General features: G+C 37.9%; 1 protein-coding gene across 5 annotated transcripts in view; it reads right to left on the reverse strand.

The window, feature by feature from the left end:
- The window catches only part of NEIL3 (nei like DNA glycosylase 3), a 35,949-nt gene extending 16,857 nt beyond the window's left edge, over positions 1 to 19,092 (reverse strand). Inside the window, exons 1-10 of one of the 5 annotated variants that reach the window (XM_038135390.1) lie at positions 17,556 to 18,879; positions 17,375 to 17,456; positions 15,660 to 15,775; positions 13,567 to 13,701; positions 12,046 to 12,259; positions 10,915 to 10,989; positions 8,317 to 8,483; positions 5,124 to 5,293; positions 2,491 to 2,893; positions 480 to 654 (exon numbers count right to left, since the gene is read on the reverse strand). In XM_038135390.1, coding sequence (XP_037991318.1) covers positions 480 to 654; positions 2,491 to 2,893; positions 5,124 to 5,293; positions 8,317 to 8,483; positions 10,915 to 10,989; positions 12,046 to 12,259; positions 13,567 to 13,701; positions 15,660 to 15,775; positions 17,375 to 17,456; positions 17,556 to 17,644 — 1,626 coding nt within the window. In that variant the 5' untranslated portion in view covers positions 17,645 to 18,879. Of the gene's footprint in view, positions 1 to 479; positions 655 to 2,490; positions 2,894 to 5,123; positions 5,294 to 8,316; positions 8,484 to 10,914; positions 10,990 to 12,045; positions 12,260 to 13,566; positions 13,702 to 15,659; positions 15,776 to 16,405; positions 17,331 to 17,374; positions 17,457 to 17,555; positions 18,880 to 18,916 lie in introns of those variants that run through there. The other 4 variants (XM_038135392.1, XM_038135393.1, XM_038135394.1 and 1 more) reach the window with 4 other exon arrangements.
- Between the last annotated feature and the right edge of the window lie 218 nt (positions 19,093 to 19,310).

Genomic DNA, 19,310 nt, shown 5'->3' on the forward strand with positions numbered 1-19,310 from the left:
CAGGAGACGCCACTAATTGCAGCTAGGAAGGTCATGTTAGTGCAGCAGTGGGAAGGTTTGCCCAGGCAGATTACAGAATCATCATCCTGAGAGGCTGTGAGGATTTTGGCTAGCCAGAAATATGGCTGACAATTAGATCTAGTTTGTTATAGTCCTTTCAGGAAGAAGCTGATCTGAACAACTTGTACAGGATCCCTCAAACCAGTATTTCTCTTGTGCATCTGTTTCACATCACTGAGAAGTAGGTTAAGAGCATTTGCACAAGCAGGTGCCCTCTCAACACTACGAGAAGTAACCAAAACTGTTAAGTTCAATAGCTATTATTATACTCTTAGTTTCAATTCAGTGTGCAAAAGTATTTATGTCAAACTTTAAATGGAATCTATCTGTCCATGACTGACAGGTCACTGGGCCAAGGAGGTTGCAGGAACAAGTACTGATTATAAAAACAAAAACAGGTCCTGAAGTCTTATACATACTTGAAAGTATTCACACCGAGTTTCCCTGGAGAGAGGGCAGCAGTAAAACTGCCTTCCCTTGTTTTCTCCATCCTTTCTCACAACTCTGAGGCTGCAGAGACGGCTGTGTTTGCTGCAGCGAGGATGCCCCACGCTCAACGTACGGGTATCATCTCTCACATTAGTTTGAGGTGCGCTGTAATGACAGGTTACAAAATTACTTCTGCGTAATTTAAAACTTTCTTCTACCATTACAATAGCTCACCCAGTGTACTTTTGCACACAGTGACAGACAAAGGACTTGCTTCTCTAATGCACCCTATTGCAGCTTTAAAGCTGAATGGTTGTGAGTTGTGAACAGACACGACTGTGTGCTGTCCTTGAGGTATTATACCAGTTTTCCCTACCAGGTCTTAAATTCTTCTGAAGTACTCAAATTCATGTAGGAAACAAAACAAGTATTACTACCAATGTTATACTGCCCACCTAAAATTCTGACAAGGTCTAAATGAGTACTCTGCTCTCAGTGGGAAAAAGACCAATACCACTAATTACTCCAATCTGAAGGCATTTTTATGCTTCACAGAAAAAACTCCCAGCTTTTTTACTGAAAAGTTACAGTAATGCTCCAAATCACATTTGGACAAGAAATAATCCAGATGATGGGATGAAACAGAATTCTCTGAATGGGATAAAGTTTCCTTCTTCCTCACGATTGAGACAATTTCTGACTATCTGCAATACACAAGGTTTCATTTAAAAATAGTGACATGAAAAAGATTAATGCTCTGAAATGTATCTTTTCAATATATTTATAGAGCAGAAAAGCAGTAATGGAACCTTAATGAAAAAAGAAAATATTAATTCATTCTGATCAAGTTATCAGCTTAGGAATTTTATGTTGTCTTCTATGTCTGGAAGATTGCAGTCCTGCAGACACCAGCAGTTTTATTCCAACGCCTCATTAAAACACAAGAAGATAAAAATAACCAACAGATTTTTTGTTGGTTTTGGTTGTTTAAGAAAATACTATAAAAAAAGCATTTCAGTTGATGACTTGCAACAACAACCTGTTGTCATGATTGATACCATCTCATTTTTTCTTTACAGTCCTCTGTATTCTCAATTATCCTGCCTACAGCCCCAGTTCCTCAGTCTGTACTGAGTGTGAGGGGGACTTGTATTCATTCTGTCTAGGCTGGCTAGTCAGCGAGATCATTTCAAAACTGGTGCTTCAACAATGTAAGAAGAAATTTCTGTATTTCAGAACAGACACATGACGAAGAATTTTGTAACATATCATCAATATTTCACATTCAGCCTGCATAATCTGCCATTGTAAGTGACATGTACCTTGCACTCCCATTACTGTTGTTACTATATGCCCAACTTTTCTGTGACAACCCTCATAGATTCTCACATTTCTCTTAACTAGGCAATGGATGTGTCTGAACAGGGCTCTGTAAATAAAAGTACGGGTAGAGCACTGAACTGGTTATGTATAGAATGAGGAAGGAAGTTAAGAGTAAAAGCAGTGATGGGAAGCTTATCAAGGTAACTGTACAGAGCTTCCTCTCATGGAAGAATGCTGAAACCTGGTGGTTGACAAATAACTTCAATTAGAATACATTCATCCAGACAGCTTCTTTTGTAATATTTCACACTGATTTTAAGATTTCTCTAAGCAGATAGCAACTACAGTATTAAGATCAGACAACTCCTTAGGCAGAAATGTGCTTGACCTATTAAAACTAGACTGGCCTATTCAATGGGAATAGCTGAACTATGAACAGCTGTTTAGCTTACAGCAGTACTGGCTAGATGCCAAAATCAGGACTTTTCTAGTGACAGCCTAGGTAATTCAGTGCTTTTGAAATCTGAATTAAATTACAGTTAGCCTAGAATAAGTTACCTCTGGCAGAAATCCAAAAACAACACTGTCTGAGCCAAACAGCACAGTATTCAATTAATCTTTAAGGATAAAGTTGGTTTATGGGATTATAAAGACTTGCTTTCGTTTTAGAATACATACCTGATTGCTGTATTATACGGGCGAACCATAGGTACATGATCAGTTTTCTGTTTCTTCTGTATGTGTTTGAAAGAGACAGATTGCTGACAGGAGGACAAAGCCAGGGCAGTTATGTGTGTTGAGCAATCCTTGTCTTTGCTTCCCCCTGACTGGCAGGCATTGCTTTGGATCTGTTTACAACTGGTTTTTGAAACAACACACTGGGAGTGCCCACCAGATACCTGGATATCATTTCTCAAATCAGTTTTGTTACCAAGATCTGTTAAGACAAGAGTTGTAGTTCCAAATGCAGTTTTCCTATTGATCTTTATTTCTGTGCTTGGTTTTCTAAAATCATTACAAGGGTACTTCATTAGGTTTGTGTTAAAGGCTGCAGAATCTTCAAAACTCTCCATCTTTGGAACTAAAGAAAAAAAAAAATTAGTTATAATCCATCTGCATAGAATGCTACATTACATTTCTGATCTGTATTCATAAGTTGTCATTAGAGAATGAAAGAGTAAATTTACAGTACCATCTGAAAACCTGTCACAAATTAGATAAGAGTACAAAATTTCTTACAACAAAAAAACTCCTGCACTCTTAGAGTCATGTAAAATGTGTTTTAAGATAGCATCACTATTGCTTGAGTAGGGTCAATGAGCTATCAATTAACCATAAAAAATTCATTTGGGCCCAAACACAAGGATTAAAGTATTTTAATTTTTCAAAATTACCTCTAATAACCCCAATAATGGGAGATCAAGAGTATTGATGCATTACCTGTTTTTTAAGTATTACCTTACTATTGACACAAAAATGAATATTCAGATTTTGGGGTTTCTAGTGTTTTCAGAGTTCCCATCCTTTCCAAATTTTGTGTTCATCCAAACTTAGTTACTGTAGGAGGCTTTTCAGAAGAAAGCAATCCAGACATTTGCTTTGTGGTATAAAAACAGTATCTTCACAGAATCAGAGGCCCTCCTAGTGAGCAATAATCATTTCAAAAGAATGGCAATAGTTTATTAATGCCAATTTAATACATAAGGAGTTTGTAGGTAATCCCTTTCCTGAGAAAAGGGTGAAAACCTAATTGCATCCTATATGCAATCTCTTTAGGTAGCTGTGAAACCATAGTGTTCCAGGAGAAAGTCCTTCACTATATCCACTGGATTCCATACAAAGAAGAGGGAATTAAGCACAACATGGGTAAATGAGACACACACAAGGGCACACTCTCTCCAAAGGCATTCTCACTCAGAAACAAAATAAGAATCTCTACATTTGACTTGGAACATTACTTGTTTCCAGGCTCCTTCCATTTTGCCACTAGTGCACAGTCAAACATACTGATTTCATTCAGACTTTTTAAGAAAGAATAGTAGTAGCTTGGCCTTGTACTTAGCAAAGGAGAATGGAAATTGCAATTTAATGGTAAATAATTATCTGTCTACAGGCTGAATTATTTTGGCTGTAGGGCCAGCAGCTAATTTTACAGACCAAGTATTCTGTCCTCAAAAATTCAAACTTTTCTGCTGACAGGTAGGTAATTTTAGAAACAATATAAAAAAACAAACACTGGACCAAGTGAGAAGGGAGACTCCTAAAAAAAAGAGAGGTAAGCAAACCTATACTTGAAAAAAAACCCTCAAAAACCACTCCTATGCAAAAATAAAGTCTTATTTGAAAAAAAAAGATTTCCCAACAGTATTCCATCAAGTCTAAGACAGCTTCAATTCCACACCTGATTTCAGTAATTCCATATAACTAAACAAGTAAAACTCAGAAGTACAGGAGAAGGAACAAGATTTTGTTTCAAAACTGGAAGTAAAGCATTTGTGCACATGGCATAATATATTATAAAGGCTAGCTGACAGTATTAATTCCAGGATAAATGTTAGTTGGTAAATCTTGTTCTGTGAACAGATTAAAATTTTCAGGTTTCTGGTGCTGATTTGGCAGAAGAACTATGCAAGACTATGTGTTGCCAACAACTGTCACGTAAGGCACAAAGGCCTACTTTTATTGATTCCTGACCTGAGAAAATGAACTATAGCTAGTGCCAAATAAGGGTTTTCCACACATCACTCCAGTCATAAAATGATTAAGCAATGAAGCAATATTTCATGTAGATAGCAGCATTAAAAGCTCCAACAAGAGACAACAAATTGAGGTAAGAAGTTCAGAATCATTTTTAGGCTGAACTTGAAGGGAAAAAAGTAGCCCAGAGAAACCTGGCATCCTTTTAGAAAAGGGTACTAAAATATATTGCTTTTGTTCACATAAAAGAACAACCAGTAATTTTCTGACTTTTGGTGATTTCTAATTCAGACTTACACTGCAAACTTTGAAGGATTTTAAGGAGAGTTGAAAGAATGGAGATTTTTCTTACTCCTTGCTCCAGTAAAAACAAAGGGTCACTGAAGACACTTACCTATAGAATCCCCACTGCACACCAGGTTGGAAGATGACACTTATAGGGTTTATGACAAGACAGTTTCCATATTGTCTGTGTAAGATTTCCTCAAAATCTGACTTCAAGTTAGCTAGTTACATATATATGATTCACAATGAGACACTTCTACATAAAAACTACACCGAAATCATAGACCTCCCCTCTTTCCCAATACAGATGCCAGACAACCCTGCACTACCTTCAGGTCTTGAAGTCAAACAGGCATCACAAATTTCAGCAGAAGGCTTGTTTATTAGGGTGCAGCACATACACGTCCACTCCTCTTCAGATTTCCGAGCTACATGTTCATTAGAACATGACCCCCTGCCATATGCCCAGCCAATTAGGCTGTTTCTAGCTGGCAGTTTGCTGTGGAACAAAAGAATGATGTTAGTGTTTTGTGACGTTCCCCCTACAAATTGCCTTACACCACTCTGCGCAGGGAGGCATGGGCTAGAGAACAAGCAGTATGCAGTGTTAAGCCTCCTATCAGAGCTTGGACAGCATGTCACTGTTCAAGTTTGATTTTTCTTTTCTTTACCTCAAGGGCAAATCTTTCCAGATGCTGCAGAAGTAATAAAAATATTTACACAAGAAATTGACAGGAAGTTAATAATTAACTGGTGCACTCTCCAGGACAATGCCCCAGTCTCTCAGATTCCCTACCATTTCCAAGTACTGCAGAAAAAAGCTTGGTGAGAAAGGGAGACTGTTTCAGGGCTTTACCCCCATCTCTTGTACATAACACTTGCTAACAAATGCATTACTGGATGAAGAACTGTTTAGAAGATGAACTGCAGAAATCACACAGTCTAGCAAATAATTTTTTTTGTTCTCATTTAAATGCTACACATAAGTCCACACTGTTATCATAACAGCCAAAAGCACTGAAAGCTTTAAAAGTTAGAAAGTCTCTTGTGTGTCACCATTTGCTGGAAAGCCTTTAAAAATGTAGGAACCTCTTCAGAATTAAGGAACCTAGTTGTGACTTGTGAGACAAAACTACTCCAGACACCACTAAAGATTTAGTTGCATTTATTTTCCTGTAAATTATAACCTCCTATGTTGATAGACTGATTTAGAATCATAGTTACTCCTTTACAGCTTCCTGTTACAAGGGGCTGCTCTTGTCATAGTATCCAAACACTGACTGCATATTAAATGTAACTTGAATTTACCTGTTTAGTAAGTTACGTATGTAAGTTTTTAAGTGCTATGATATTACCCAACTTACGGCTGATAATTTGTCAAGTGTTTTTTTAATATAGTTTTTGTGGAATTGTGGACTTTTTGGAGACTTTTATTAATCCTAAGAATTTAAGCACTTCAATTAATAATGCAAATGCTGTGGTTGGGCACTGTTGCGACACTCCTTTGACTCATCACTTTTTCCATAAAGATCACTTTCTGTAAGATGCTAGAGTTCTGAGATAATGGTAGAGATATCCACTACCTACCACATCTTTCCACATAGGAAAACTATGGAGGATAATGAGAACTGCTCACATACCAAAGATTCTGTGCTGTTAAGAGGCAGAACAGACATTACAGCAGCATTCACCAAAATACTATGGCTAGCAAACAAAACAGCCGAACTGTAAGTGTTAAAAAGGGTATTTTCACATTATTAGATCAATTGTTCTACTCAGTTATCAAAATATGCATTACTGGACAGAATATATTCAGTGTGTCATGTTTGCGAATTTAATTCCATGTTGTTCCCCTGGGTCATCTGTCCTGTCATTATACCATCCACACCCTTTCCCAGTTTATGAAATATGTGGGGAAAGGTCTATTTTTTAAATTCAAGGTACATTTGAATTTGATGGCATAAGTTTATAATGGGGATTTTCTAATTTTTTTTCAGTTGAGCAAAATCATAGGCTACTTGACTTGACCCAAGAACCATTGGGTTGAATTCTACAGCTTATGATCTGTAGCAAGTCAGTCTAATTACATGGCCCCCTTCCAGTCTTTAAATGTGAAAAGCCTGGAATGGCAAATAAATTACTTGAGCTATACATAATTTCACATAGTAACAGTTGCTGTAAAATTGAAAAGAGAGCAGTAGAAAACAAAGAACTGACCATTAAGATAAGGACAAGACAAGAAACCATCTTTTTATTTTATAGCTACCACTACCATGTTTTTCACTTAAATATAGCACTCCTTAATTGTTTATTTAAAAGTACAACAACAAAATGCTAAATCACTACTTGTTCTAGAATACAAAGATTTTTTCCTGACATTGCTTTCTAGTTATATGACTTAACAGAAGAATGCTGTCTTCCTACACTTCTGCAAAATATTTCTCATTATTACTTTCTGAAAATACAGCAGATTTGGGTTATCAGTTTGTGAAATATTTATCTTCCACACTGGAATTTTCAGTATTTGATCTGTACTCAAAGGCAATTTTTTAAGCTTTAAGCAAAATCCCTTCAGTCATCTGAGTCTTGAAAGAAGCTTGTAGGTAGGAGAGGGATTTGTGCATTCTGTAAATCTTATCTAAAAAATATATATATATATACACACACGCACACCCACACACACTAACGAGGCAAAGTTGCAAAGTGAAACAGCATCTTATATTAGACTGACAGAGAGTATAAAGGCAGAATTCTGAAGCCTCAGATGAAAATTTTCAAGAATAACAGATGCCTAAGTCTGAATAAGATACTTTTGTAACTTTTACCTTTTGACCCTTTGTGATATCAAATGCACTTTCTGCTTTCCTGAAATAAAAGGAGGAAAGCTGCTGCTAGCACAATTTATGTGGAAGCGAAAGTGCCTCTGTAGCACACCTATAGCAAAAGCTTTTAAAATCAAATAAGAAGCAAGAAAAAGTACTAAACCCCTAAAATATTTGTTGCACTCTGAATTTACTTTAGTTTGTTATCCTCAGTATAATTCTATATCCAGAAGAAAATTGCACAGATTCACAGCTATCTAGATATGCCAGGACTGATGGGGCTATCCTGCAAAAAGAAAGACAAATTCCTACTTAATTATATTCAACTCAGTTGTGTGGAAACATCGATGCCCTTTATATTGATAACATCAAGAACAAAGGGCAACTTTTCCAGTGACTTAGTTTCAGTGAATACATCTGAGTACTCTGAATTGTTTTGTAATTCCTATATTGGATTAGAGTAACAGCTGCTTCATAATAGATGACACCTTTGAAAAGAATAGTAGCAAAGAATCAAAGCTTCTAACCATTTTAAAATACCAATAGGCAATTTTTCTTTCTTGCAACATGTTCTGGTTTTGTCTGGCATAGTTAATTTAGTTACAAAATGCACACAGATCCATTCCATTTCAAAGGGGGTGCCTTTTTACTGTAGCAGCACTTTGAGATGCTTAAAACTGTCACCATGCTACCATCATACCTCAGATTGACAAGCTGGGGATCTGCATTTTGACATCGAGAGCAGAAGTAAGTCATCCTGCTATGGTCTCCCAGACGACACACGGTGATGCTGCCGCTGCATTCCCTGCAGGCTGGGCGCTTGTACACTCTGTAGTGATGGTACAGCGGGGATCCCGTTTTGCGGCACTAAAGCAGAACGTGTTTAAAATCCAAGTTAGAGACTCAGGATCAATTTTACATGAGTCTGAAAATAAAAACCTACATAAACTGTCAACTCAATGATTAGATGCAGATATTTAAGAGAGACAAGCTATCCCTATATTTCACATTATTTTACGTAAAGAACTTATAAATCAACTATAACAATATCTGTAATTCTCCACATAATGAAATAAAAGACAGGAAAAAAGCATACTAGCAAGGTGCAAGCAAATACATGCTAGGAACTCTCTGAATTCAGCTGGACCAGCTAGCTCTGATTCAGCACCAGTTGTCTTTGACCTGACACCTGCAGGAGTCTTCTTGAAGAGCTAATGAGCTCCAATCAGTTCAGCATAGAAAACAAAACAAACATAAACCATAAAACAAACATCGCCTTCTCTCACCCCTAAAGAGCCAAAACCACAGCACAGCTCAGATGTGATGTGACAATCTGGGTTAATAAGCCTTCCCAAAACCTAAAGAACTGTGCAATGCAGAAATATTCCCAAGATTCTGTAAATGTTGGCTAGTGCCCAGTTAAGTTGCTCAGCTACAACTTGGCCCTGGCCGTGCCAGACAACCTGGCTCATGAAAAGCCACTTGGCACTATGGTGAGCTCCCCAGAGTCTGGCAGAAAGCCATATTAAATTAAGTGTAGTACAAGCCCAAGGGCAGTGACCTGAAAAGCCTCCAGACAGCTGGCAGGCACTTTTCATGAGACAATTCCCAAAACACCCATGAAGTCAGCATAGACACATTACAGTTAGAAGTGGCAAAAAAAATCCAAACAAGAAGAGCCCAGTAGAGATGCAGCCAACTCTACAGAGCCACCCAAGTTTCTGCCCTACAATTGCAAATCCTTGGGCTCAGTTCAAACGACACCACAGCTGGCCAAGTAATACCAGCACAGCTCTGGCAGAGTTCACTAGCTGTAGCTTCATAACATATGAAGACCCTTGGAGTTTTCCCAAAACACAGGTGCCTTTGAGTACAGTATATTTGCTTCTACTGTGCTCTTATTCATCAGTCTTGCTGAAAGAGAATTCTTGTGCCAATGCAAACTAGTAATTCAATCAGAAGGAATTACTAATATATATTTGCATGAATATTCACAGCTGCCTTCTCAAGGTTTTCAGTTTCTTATGAGTAGCTTTTTTCCCATTCAGTTATGCAAAAAAAAAAAAAACAAAAGCAACAGCTTTTTACACCAACACGACTCTGCACCTTTGCATCTGTAATGATACATATGATGACTGCAAACAATCTATAACAGTCTATTAAAAAAATTCAAGCATTCTCCCTCATTAACATACCTTCATTATGTCTCTAAGATGGAAGGAGAGCCTAGCCCTCTTAAAAATACTTCACTGGGGAGTACTTGCTAAGTGTGGACTACAGAAGTTTTCAAATTGGCTAAACAGAAAGTATAACTTGTTTATTATCAGTCCAAAAGCCTTTAAGTTTCTGAGTATTCGAGTTGTTGCAGAACTAGAAGGTGTCTTTTTACAGGCAGACTTCACTATGAAGTTCAGAGAAATTAAAACATTTCCCTACCAACAAACCAAAGTACTCTTTAGTGGGTTTAAGGAAAGTAGATATTTAAGCAGACTATTAAACAAATTAAAGTTTTAACCTTCATGATTTTAGGAATGTTAGGTGCCCTCACCCTCACTTACCAAAAAAATTCTTTTTAGCTCTGCTAGCTCCTTGCCTTTCATGAACATCAAGAGAAAAAGACAAAAATGTCACTACTGCTGTTCTTTTTTTTTTTTTTTCCAGATTAAAGAAACAAAACATAGAAGAATTAGGTCAAATTTTCTCTTTTTCTATTGTGTAAAGTTAAAGAGCACCATGAATTATGGAGTTTATACAGGAAGAAATTAAGTCCTACTGAAGTAGTAGCAGTAAGGAGAAATTGTAATTTATTTCAGTTTATCAACCAAAACCATTATTTGAGTTAGGAAAAAAAAAAGCTGTTAGAAGTTGCAAACTATTTAGTCAAATAGTCAAGTTTTATAAAGGAAGCCACATCAACTACCTTCATACTTCCCTGGGACAATCGCTAGTTTGAAGAGTAATCTTTATGTTACCTTACATGTACCTCTGTGCTTAGCCTACACCAACAATTCCGACATGTTCAGACTGGCATAACGGCACATGCACAGAAAGACTGAACTGGCCCTCAGGCAGCATCTGTTAAAGTCTTTGGGCCAAACTGTGCATATTTTGACAGTCTTGATTCTCCCTACCTTTCCATCATCTGACAATTCACAATTAAAAGAGCACAGAAGTCAACATTCCCATTCATGGAAACACTTGCTTTGTTGCATTTTTATACTGTTTTCACCAGATGATCACACACAGCTAACAGGCCAGAGTAACATTTTGGAAGTTTTCCAGAAATATGTGCCAATACCTTATAAAAAAGCAGGGTAAAATCACGTGTCATTTTCACCAAGCGGCGTATATGCTCATCTGTCAGTTGGCAAACCTGTAAGAAAGACAAGAAAGTATTGTAATATTCTAAAACTCTAAGGGACCAAAAAAAGACCTATGAGGTAGGCGCACTTTGAACACTGATGCGGAGCTGCTTTTCTCCATGTTGTGATAATTGCCTGACTCTGTATTATATATATCATCTCAGTAAAACAGTACATGTTTACATTCTATACTACAAAAACTCACTGCTTGCATACCAAACAACATACTTTGCATCAACCATGCAAAACATGTGCTAGAAAATTCAGTTGTCTTGCCCTATATTGACCAAAGAGCTCATGATCACATGGATAACGGAGTTAGCAAGTCTCACGTGCCTCCTAATTTCCTCATGGATCATACACCTGTGGCTCTTTCCTGTGAGAAATATTCAGGAAGAATACACAAGTCAAAGGCATCACAATTACAGAGAAGTATCAATGGAATTTATTTTTCTTAAGAACCCAAAATTTAAAATCACATTTTTCCTTTTCTCTGCCATATCATTGATAAAATTAAAATTCAGATTGATCCTGTGAACAATTTTCTAAATACGATGTTTAAAAAACTTTTCAGTTACTAATCTTCACCAGCTTCCATTCACACTCTATGTAATCTCTTTGCAACCAAAGTGTGGGGACACATGCTTGAGGATCTTAAAACAGAAAAAGTATGATAGACAATGGTAGAAAAAACAACTGATGCCAGCTAGCAGAATAAGAAATGGAAGAAGCAGCTGCAAAAATTATTAACTCTACCATATAAACTATTTTGGGTAGTAAATGAACAATAAAAACCTGAGCACTTTTCACTTTCCCTTATTTATGGACTGTCAGTTTAATGGCAGCATAACAGGATGCCAGACTTAAAATATGAAAGTTTATCAGCTCCAAGGAGCACCATGACAAAAACCTCCTGTTATAATGAAAAAACATTAATTTAGTGTCCAAGAATAACTTAAGAAATTACAGATGACAAAGGTAAGAAGATAGAAAAATATTAAATAAATACGTATTTAAATTCTTAATATTTTGGTGCCCTTAAAAACCATCTTGAAACATTCACCCACCTTAAGAGCTGGATGAAGACCACTATCAAACAGTGCTTCATTCTTTATGATATTTCCCACTCCAGGTAATACTGCTTGATCCAGTAACACATCACACAACATACGGGTGTTCTGCTGCTTAATCTCATGTTCTGCTCTTGAGAAGCTAAACTTTGGAGAACAGACATCCAAACTTTCCATCATCTTCACTTTCTGCTCACACTCAGCTGCATTTCTGGAAGATAAAAATACACTGAATAATTTTTAAAAACATTCTAACATTACAGTGTGGCTTTAAAAACAACACAACAAATTAGAAACATTATATGCAGATAACAGAAACCATGAAAATACCTGTGACAAGAAGTGGCATGGAAATTCCATTAAACACCTCTTCAAAAAACAGGTCAATGATACATGCATGGAACATGCATTTAGTCCAATCTCATTTTGTTCCTAGTACCTTGAAAAATATTTTTCAAAGCTCCTTGCTTTAAAACTACTTCCAAGATGGAAAGCCCATGTGTTTGGACCCTCAAACATACCTAACTGTATGGTTACATGGTCCACTAGTTACAACATGACACTTATGTGTGTATATATATATATATATATATATATATATATACACATACATACATACACGTAAAATATATTTATATATTGTATTTCAAAGTATCACAGAATATTCTGAGTTGGAAGAATCCCACAAGGATCATGAAGTCCAGCTTTTAAGTGAATGGCCCAAATGGCCCAAAACCCACAACCCTGGCATTATTAGCACCATGCTCTAACTAACTGAGCAAATTATAATTATGTAATAGATGTATGTAGTAGTAGATTACTAACAATAGTTACAAAATTTAGAAAAATATATATTCATATTTTAAGATATGTATTATTAGGATAAGCATTCTCATTTGAAAATAACACCGTACAAGAAGTCTTGATTTACATGAGATTTTGTGTTTTGTAATTTTACATACACTTATATATGTTGCATTAATTTACATGCCCATTTCCACTCAAGAGCCTCAATCACTAAAATCAAGCTTGCTGGTGTTTTTTTTAGCAGTGTGAAGTACAGTGCTAGTGGGCATAAACATCTGCTTAATGAAAATTAGAAAAATTATAAAAATTTGCTGCCATAAAGAAAAAAAAAATAAAAACCCAACCTTGGGAGCATAAAAACTTGAAACCAGTAATCACGACAGGTTGTTTGTTACACTTGTTAAGAAGTGAGACTGGATAAAAATTAACAGAGCAATGGGTTTCAGCATACAGATCTAAGGATAAAATTAAATCCAACTTTCATTCCCAGTCTTGACACTACCTAATGACACTATGACATATAACTACTTTAACTGAATGTAAGCTCTGAGACAAAAGTAACAAACTCAAATTACCATACCAACAAACATTATATGTTTAGACAGTTTTTTCTTGATAGAACCCAAGCACTTAATTTGTATGTTATTTTTCCATTTACATCAAAATACAGTTATAAAAACAAATAAACTGTTACATTAGTTTCAGCTTTACCTATACTCTACTGTCACATCCCAAAAACAAACAGTTTCCTCCATAAGCTGTATCTCCAAAACTGGCTGTGCTCCATTTCTGTCTTTACTTCCGTCAGGATTAATGCGCATGGAACCATTCATACCAAAGTGAATCCTCGGAACGAAAGAAGAGTTTTTATAGGTATTTTAACTTTGCTATCATTTCCAAGCACTACATCAGTCTATTTTTAGAGCTGTGAACCTTACCTAAGCAAGTCAGTATGTATGTACATTAATTCTAGCCATTACCAGTAACACAGCAACAAACTTAGCTTACAGAATTCTCAATTCCCAAAGAAGAAAGAATGCTCTCCAAGTTACAATCCCTCCAAAACATTGCTGGTTTTGTAGTCTTCATAATTCATTATACAGAAGTCAAACCTGATCATGAAAAAGCACCGTTTCTGGTGCACTTAGAATTTTTTTCACTTGACATGCTGATCTTCCAACATAGATTCTTAAACTTTCAGGAAGGCTGAAACAAATGAGGCCACTTGACCAGAAAATTTTGTTATATCAGGCAGAAGTCACCGGGTATGAAAAGAAAGAATTTAGTCCCCATATTCCCACCACTGTTATCACATTGCAGCTAAATCCAGTAACACCATGAACAACATAATTAGTATTTGCCATATGTTGTTTTCTGCTTTTCTTTGCCTACAACCACGATAAAACCTGCAAGTCAATTAAAAATTAATAAAAGAAATAAACTGAAAAATGCACAGATGGCAAAGTAGAAGAACAGACCCTTTCAAGCATTCATTTTACAGATTAGTAATGCTTTAAGAAATCCTAAGTTTTATAAAATATTCTACGAGGAGCTATGCTTGAGCAAAGGACAAGTCTGACTATTATCTCATACATTTTATTTATTACAATTTCACCTGGTACAGTCAAGTCCCAAAAACCATAAGACAGCGGGAATGCCTATTACTATACACCATTTATCAGAAAAAGATTATTTTGTAATTACAAGAAGATTTAACAGACTAAACTACATAAATGACCAAAGAAATGAAATATCAGGTCTCTATTTCCAGTTAGCCCAGCTTTCTTACATTTCAGGAAGGACAGGCATTTTAAATCTTTACAGATGGGCTAAGACAACATGCCATTAAGCATATTCTTAAAGTTAACTCTTTAAAACATGAAAAAATTAATGCTGTGAGTTACTTAAAAACCTGTGTCTTTCCAAAACTCTTCTTACAAGTCAGATCAGGTGATACAGTTGTTTCAATCACTTTCATCTTCAAAAGCCATTTTCAGTTCTCAAGGCCATGAGTAGTACTGCACAGGCTTAACTAGCCAAACTTATTTTTAAACCTAGACAAATTTATTTTTAAACCAAACTCTTGCATCTTGCTAACAAATGGTGATGCATTAAATGCTTCCAGAAAATTATTTTTCATTCAATTTTGTAGCTGATGGTTTCATTTACCAAGCTCCAGTATACTGTTTGAAAGAAACTTCAAGAATCACAACTATTAGCTATTCTAGTGCCTTCTCAGTTCATGAGCAGAAAAAAAATTGAATCATCACTACACATTTACATTCAAAAGCATTAAGAAATTTATAAAATTTAAAGTGTTTCATTACCTTTGATGTCCTGAAATAGGGAAAAATATAAATCTTCTTTTTAATTACGAATAGAAAAGGCATGCTAATTAAATCTAGGAAATGTTATTCAATGAGAACCAGTAGAAAGGAGTTGATGATTTCTTGTTTTAAAGTAAAAAAGTGAGACTTTAGAATTATTTTGTGCTACACGATATTGCAGGGATCTGAATGCACTGCATGTATTATAACTGTTTTGTATCCAGAAAATGCAACTTCCTGTTTGAAACAAAGAATGTCAAGAAATAGCTGTCCTTTTCAGATACCTTTTACAAGAAAACTTGGAGTTAAGCAGTGAATTATCTGAACATGTGATTATATCCAGTATGCCTATACTGCAAAGAGCCTGATGAGAAGTTTCTAACAGTTTCAAATCTCTGAAAGTGCCATTAACAAGATCAAGATGACCCCCCCAAATACATTCAGTCTGAATTAATAGAAAGCCTTTTTCTCACTTACCTCAAAGCTTTCTGATCAAAATACATAAAAAGTTCCTTTCCCAATGTCTCCACACCCCTGTAAACATGTCCAACAAGGAAATCATGACCAGAGATTCTCTCTTTACTTGCAGCAGTCTGAAAAATGAGTACATACACACAAAGATTAAAGAGAGTTTATACTGCTTAGATTCTAGCACCAGTACACATTCAGCAAGCAGCTGTACAAACTAATTTTCCAGCTTGGACAACATTAACTATTTTCTCCTTAAGCATTCTACCAAAAACAATGGGACTATTAACCCAGGAAGCAGTCACCAGTGCTAATGCTATCATAACTTACCTCAATTTTTTTCCTAAACGAAACAATACATCTTTTTTGTCAGGGAATTTTACGCCTTTTCCTTCGAGTCATGAATTTATAATAAGAGTTTCAGACTGGTGTAAAATGAACAGGTACAGTTTGAATATTAAAAACATGTCAGTGTCAATTCTGCCATTTGCAGATCTATATCCTTCTTCAAATGTTAATAACAGGCTTTCAGTGTTTTGCATAGTGCATTGTGTTACAGAAAAGCCTCCACCGAGCCCACAGAGATATCTCTCTCTATTAGTTTAAAGTCTAATCTCAGAAGCAGGTGAGCAGCAGGTAGGACACTACTAGAGGACAAGATAAATGTGAGATTGAAGCAGTCATATTTTCCTGCTTAGCACATGAAAATACATTGAAATTACAAGGGATGTCAACAGGTTATCTGGTCCAAACACCTGGTCAAAGCAGAATACACTTAGGCCAGGGAGCCCAGGGCCTTGTCCAGTCAGATTCAGAGCAGCTCCAGGGATGGACACTCCAGCCTCTTTGGGCTCTTGTTCCATGGCTTGACTATTGTGGTGGAAAAATTTTCCTAATACCTAATGAGAACTTCTCCTCTTGTCACTTGCATCTGCTGCTTCTCACCCACTGTGCACATCCCACAGGAGCCTAGCTCTGTCTCCTCCATATCTATCCAGCTATCTGAGGAGAGCAATAAAACCCCAGTTCTGTCAGCTTCTCCTTGAGCACCATGTGCTTCACCCTGCATACCAGAGGACTTACGCTAGCTTGTTATTATCTTGTTATTACTGGAGAGTTGGAAACACAGGTGCAGCCTTGCAATTGCTGCTCAGAGGTAAGCATCACTCTTCTCAACCTGCAGAGCCCAGCATGGGGCTGTCCCTCTTCTTGGAACATGGAAGTGACATGGACTCAGCTTCTATGGGAACCTAAGGCCCTTCTTTGATGCAGAGCCATCTTCCATCTAAGCAGCAGCCAGGACTGCGCTGCTCCATGACACTCTTCTGTTCCAAGTGCAGGATTCTGCAAGTCCTGCAAATGCTGAACCTGACTTTCTACCAGTCCATTTTTCTCAGCCTGTGAAGGTCCCCCTGACTAGCACCCCAAGGTCCCTTCAGAGCCTACTGAAACCTGTGAGCAGCAGATTCACTGTCCTCATAGCCCTGACTTCAAGGCAGATACACATATCAGTGCTTCAATTGCAGCACACAGTTTCAATGCAAATATGTATGAAAGTAACTCTGCCAAATCAGCCAGGCTTCTGCTAGTTAGTGACATTTCAGAGCTACTCTCTATGCAATCTCCCACTGTATTATTACCTTGAAATGATATATATTTAGAGAGTTTTATGGTTATTATTCTGTCAAGTAGGAAAATAAAAACATTTCTTGCGTAACACTTACTTTGTCTGTTATCAAAATAGGAAGAAAGCAAAATTTTGCTCCCATGTAAGCAGTTTGTGCTTTCCAATAGAGGTATTGGAGTCTTTAAGCCACTCAGAGTTGTTTAAAATAAACCAGCATAAGAAATGACTGAGATGGAAAACTAACTTTCGTTTTCAAATATTTGAAGTTAAATTCATACCTCTTTGGTATCAGGCAAACCCTGACAGTCACCATAGCACAAACCCTCCTAACAGTGTAATCTTCAGCAGTGGCCAAGGCTTTCACCATGGTCAGCAGCCTCTGTGAAATCTAAAAAGTCCAAGACCCTTAGGTTGGTCATTTTCCACTGAATAGAGGCTGCCCTGAGGTGCCTTTTACTGCACAAAATGATGATAACCCATCTATTTGAGGGAGTGAGATTTCTTTTTGAAACCTTAGGAGCATAACTCCTTACTTCAATAATCTGTCCTGAAAGATATTAACCTATAAAGACTAGTCTTAAGACATATCTTAGACAGTATTTTCAACCACACTCTTTCCTAAATTGTTTCACTGAAGTACTATCTTACTGTGCCTTAATCACATACTCCTACAATGCTTTATACACAATAGAAGTGAGTAAAAATTCCCCAACTTTCTGCCAGGCAGAATCCAATATATTTATTTGCAACAAAAGCAACACACAGTCTTTTAAAGATGAGCAAAATGAGGCACGGAAAAAAAGACACCTTAGCTAGCTCTGTAATCAAAACCAGAGGACAGTTCCTACACACTTATCAGCCAAGTGATTTCTCCATCTGCTACAAGGTCTCACAAGTCCCAGTAGCTTTATACTAGTGAACTATTTTATGCTCTCAATGAAAGGATACAAACCAAATATCATAACTGGTCTAATTAAAATAGCTTAAAAAATAATTACAGAAGTAAAAGCCCCCTTTCTGCAGGTCAACACATAGACTGAAATCATAGCATGGTTTGGTTTGGAAGGGACCTTAAAGAGCATCTAGGACATGCCTAGACTGGGAAGATTATGAAGAAGGAAGATTAGCAATAATTTCCCTTGCATTTAACGTTTCCTCGAGCAACACGGTATTTTAAAGTTGATCCTAAGTGAACACGAGTGATTCTAAAAGCTTTCCCTCATTACTCCTCAAATCTCCTGTCTCTACAGCTTCAGCATCGTCTTTACACATCTGACCTGCTGCCACAGGAGTATTACGGCGCCGACAGGAATATTTCACAACTTCAAGGAAGTACAAAACAGTACTCGCGGATGACACCCACCATCACCCAGGGGAGACGGCAGCGGCGGCAAGGGGCCCCGCTCGGAGCTCCGCCCGCCAGCCCCTGGCACCCCACTGGCTCCTGCCCGCTCGCCTGCTCTCACCCACACCTGGCGCCATTTACCACCGCGGACAGCCACGAGCAAAAGCGCTGGGCCCCGCTGCCCGAGGAAGCCGCCCCGCCGTGTCCCGGCGGCCGGGCCGGCAGCGCCGCTCCCCCGCCCTCTCCCTGTCCTTGTCCCTGTCCCTATCCTTGTCCCTGTGCCGGCGCCCTCACCGCGCCGCCGCCCCGCGCGGCCCGCACGCGCTGTCCCCGGCGCAGGCGCGCCCGCAGGCGCTCGGCGCACAGCGCGCAGCCCGGGCCCTCCACCATGGCCGCGATGGCCGCCGCGGCCGCGCTTCGAACGTCCCGCTCGCCTGAGGGCGGTGCGGCCGCGCCAGGCTCCGCCTCGCTATTTCCTGTTTGCTTCCTGCTGAATGGCGACTTCTGCTGCTCCTGTGGTCCTCGGTGGCTCGTGGTAGCTCCCTGGTGTTGTCTGAAACACGCGCAAGTGCATCTTCCTTCAAGACTTGATCCGCAATCAGAAATTAATTTCAGCTTTTTAAAAGTCGGTTTTTAATAGGTTTCTGCAGTCAGTCCAGGTTTACAGAAGTAAAATGCCCCTTTACCT

The sequence above is a fragment of the Motacilla alba genome, chromosome 4, assembly GCF_015832195.1.
Source record: "Motacilla alba alba isolate MOTALB_02 chromosome 4, Motacilla_alba_V1.0_pri, whole genome shotgun sequence".
NCBI classification, from domain to species: Eukaryota; Metazoa; Chordata; class Aves; order Passeriformes; family Motacillidae; genus Motacilla; species Motacilla alba.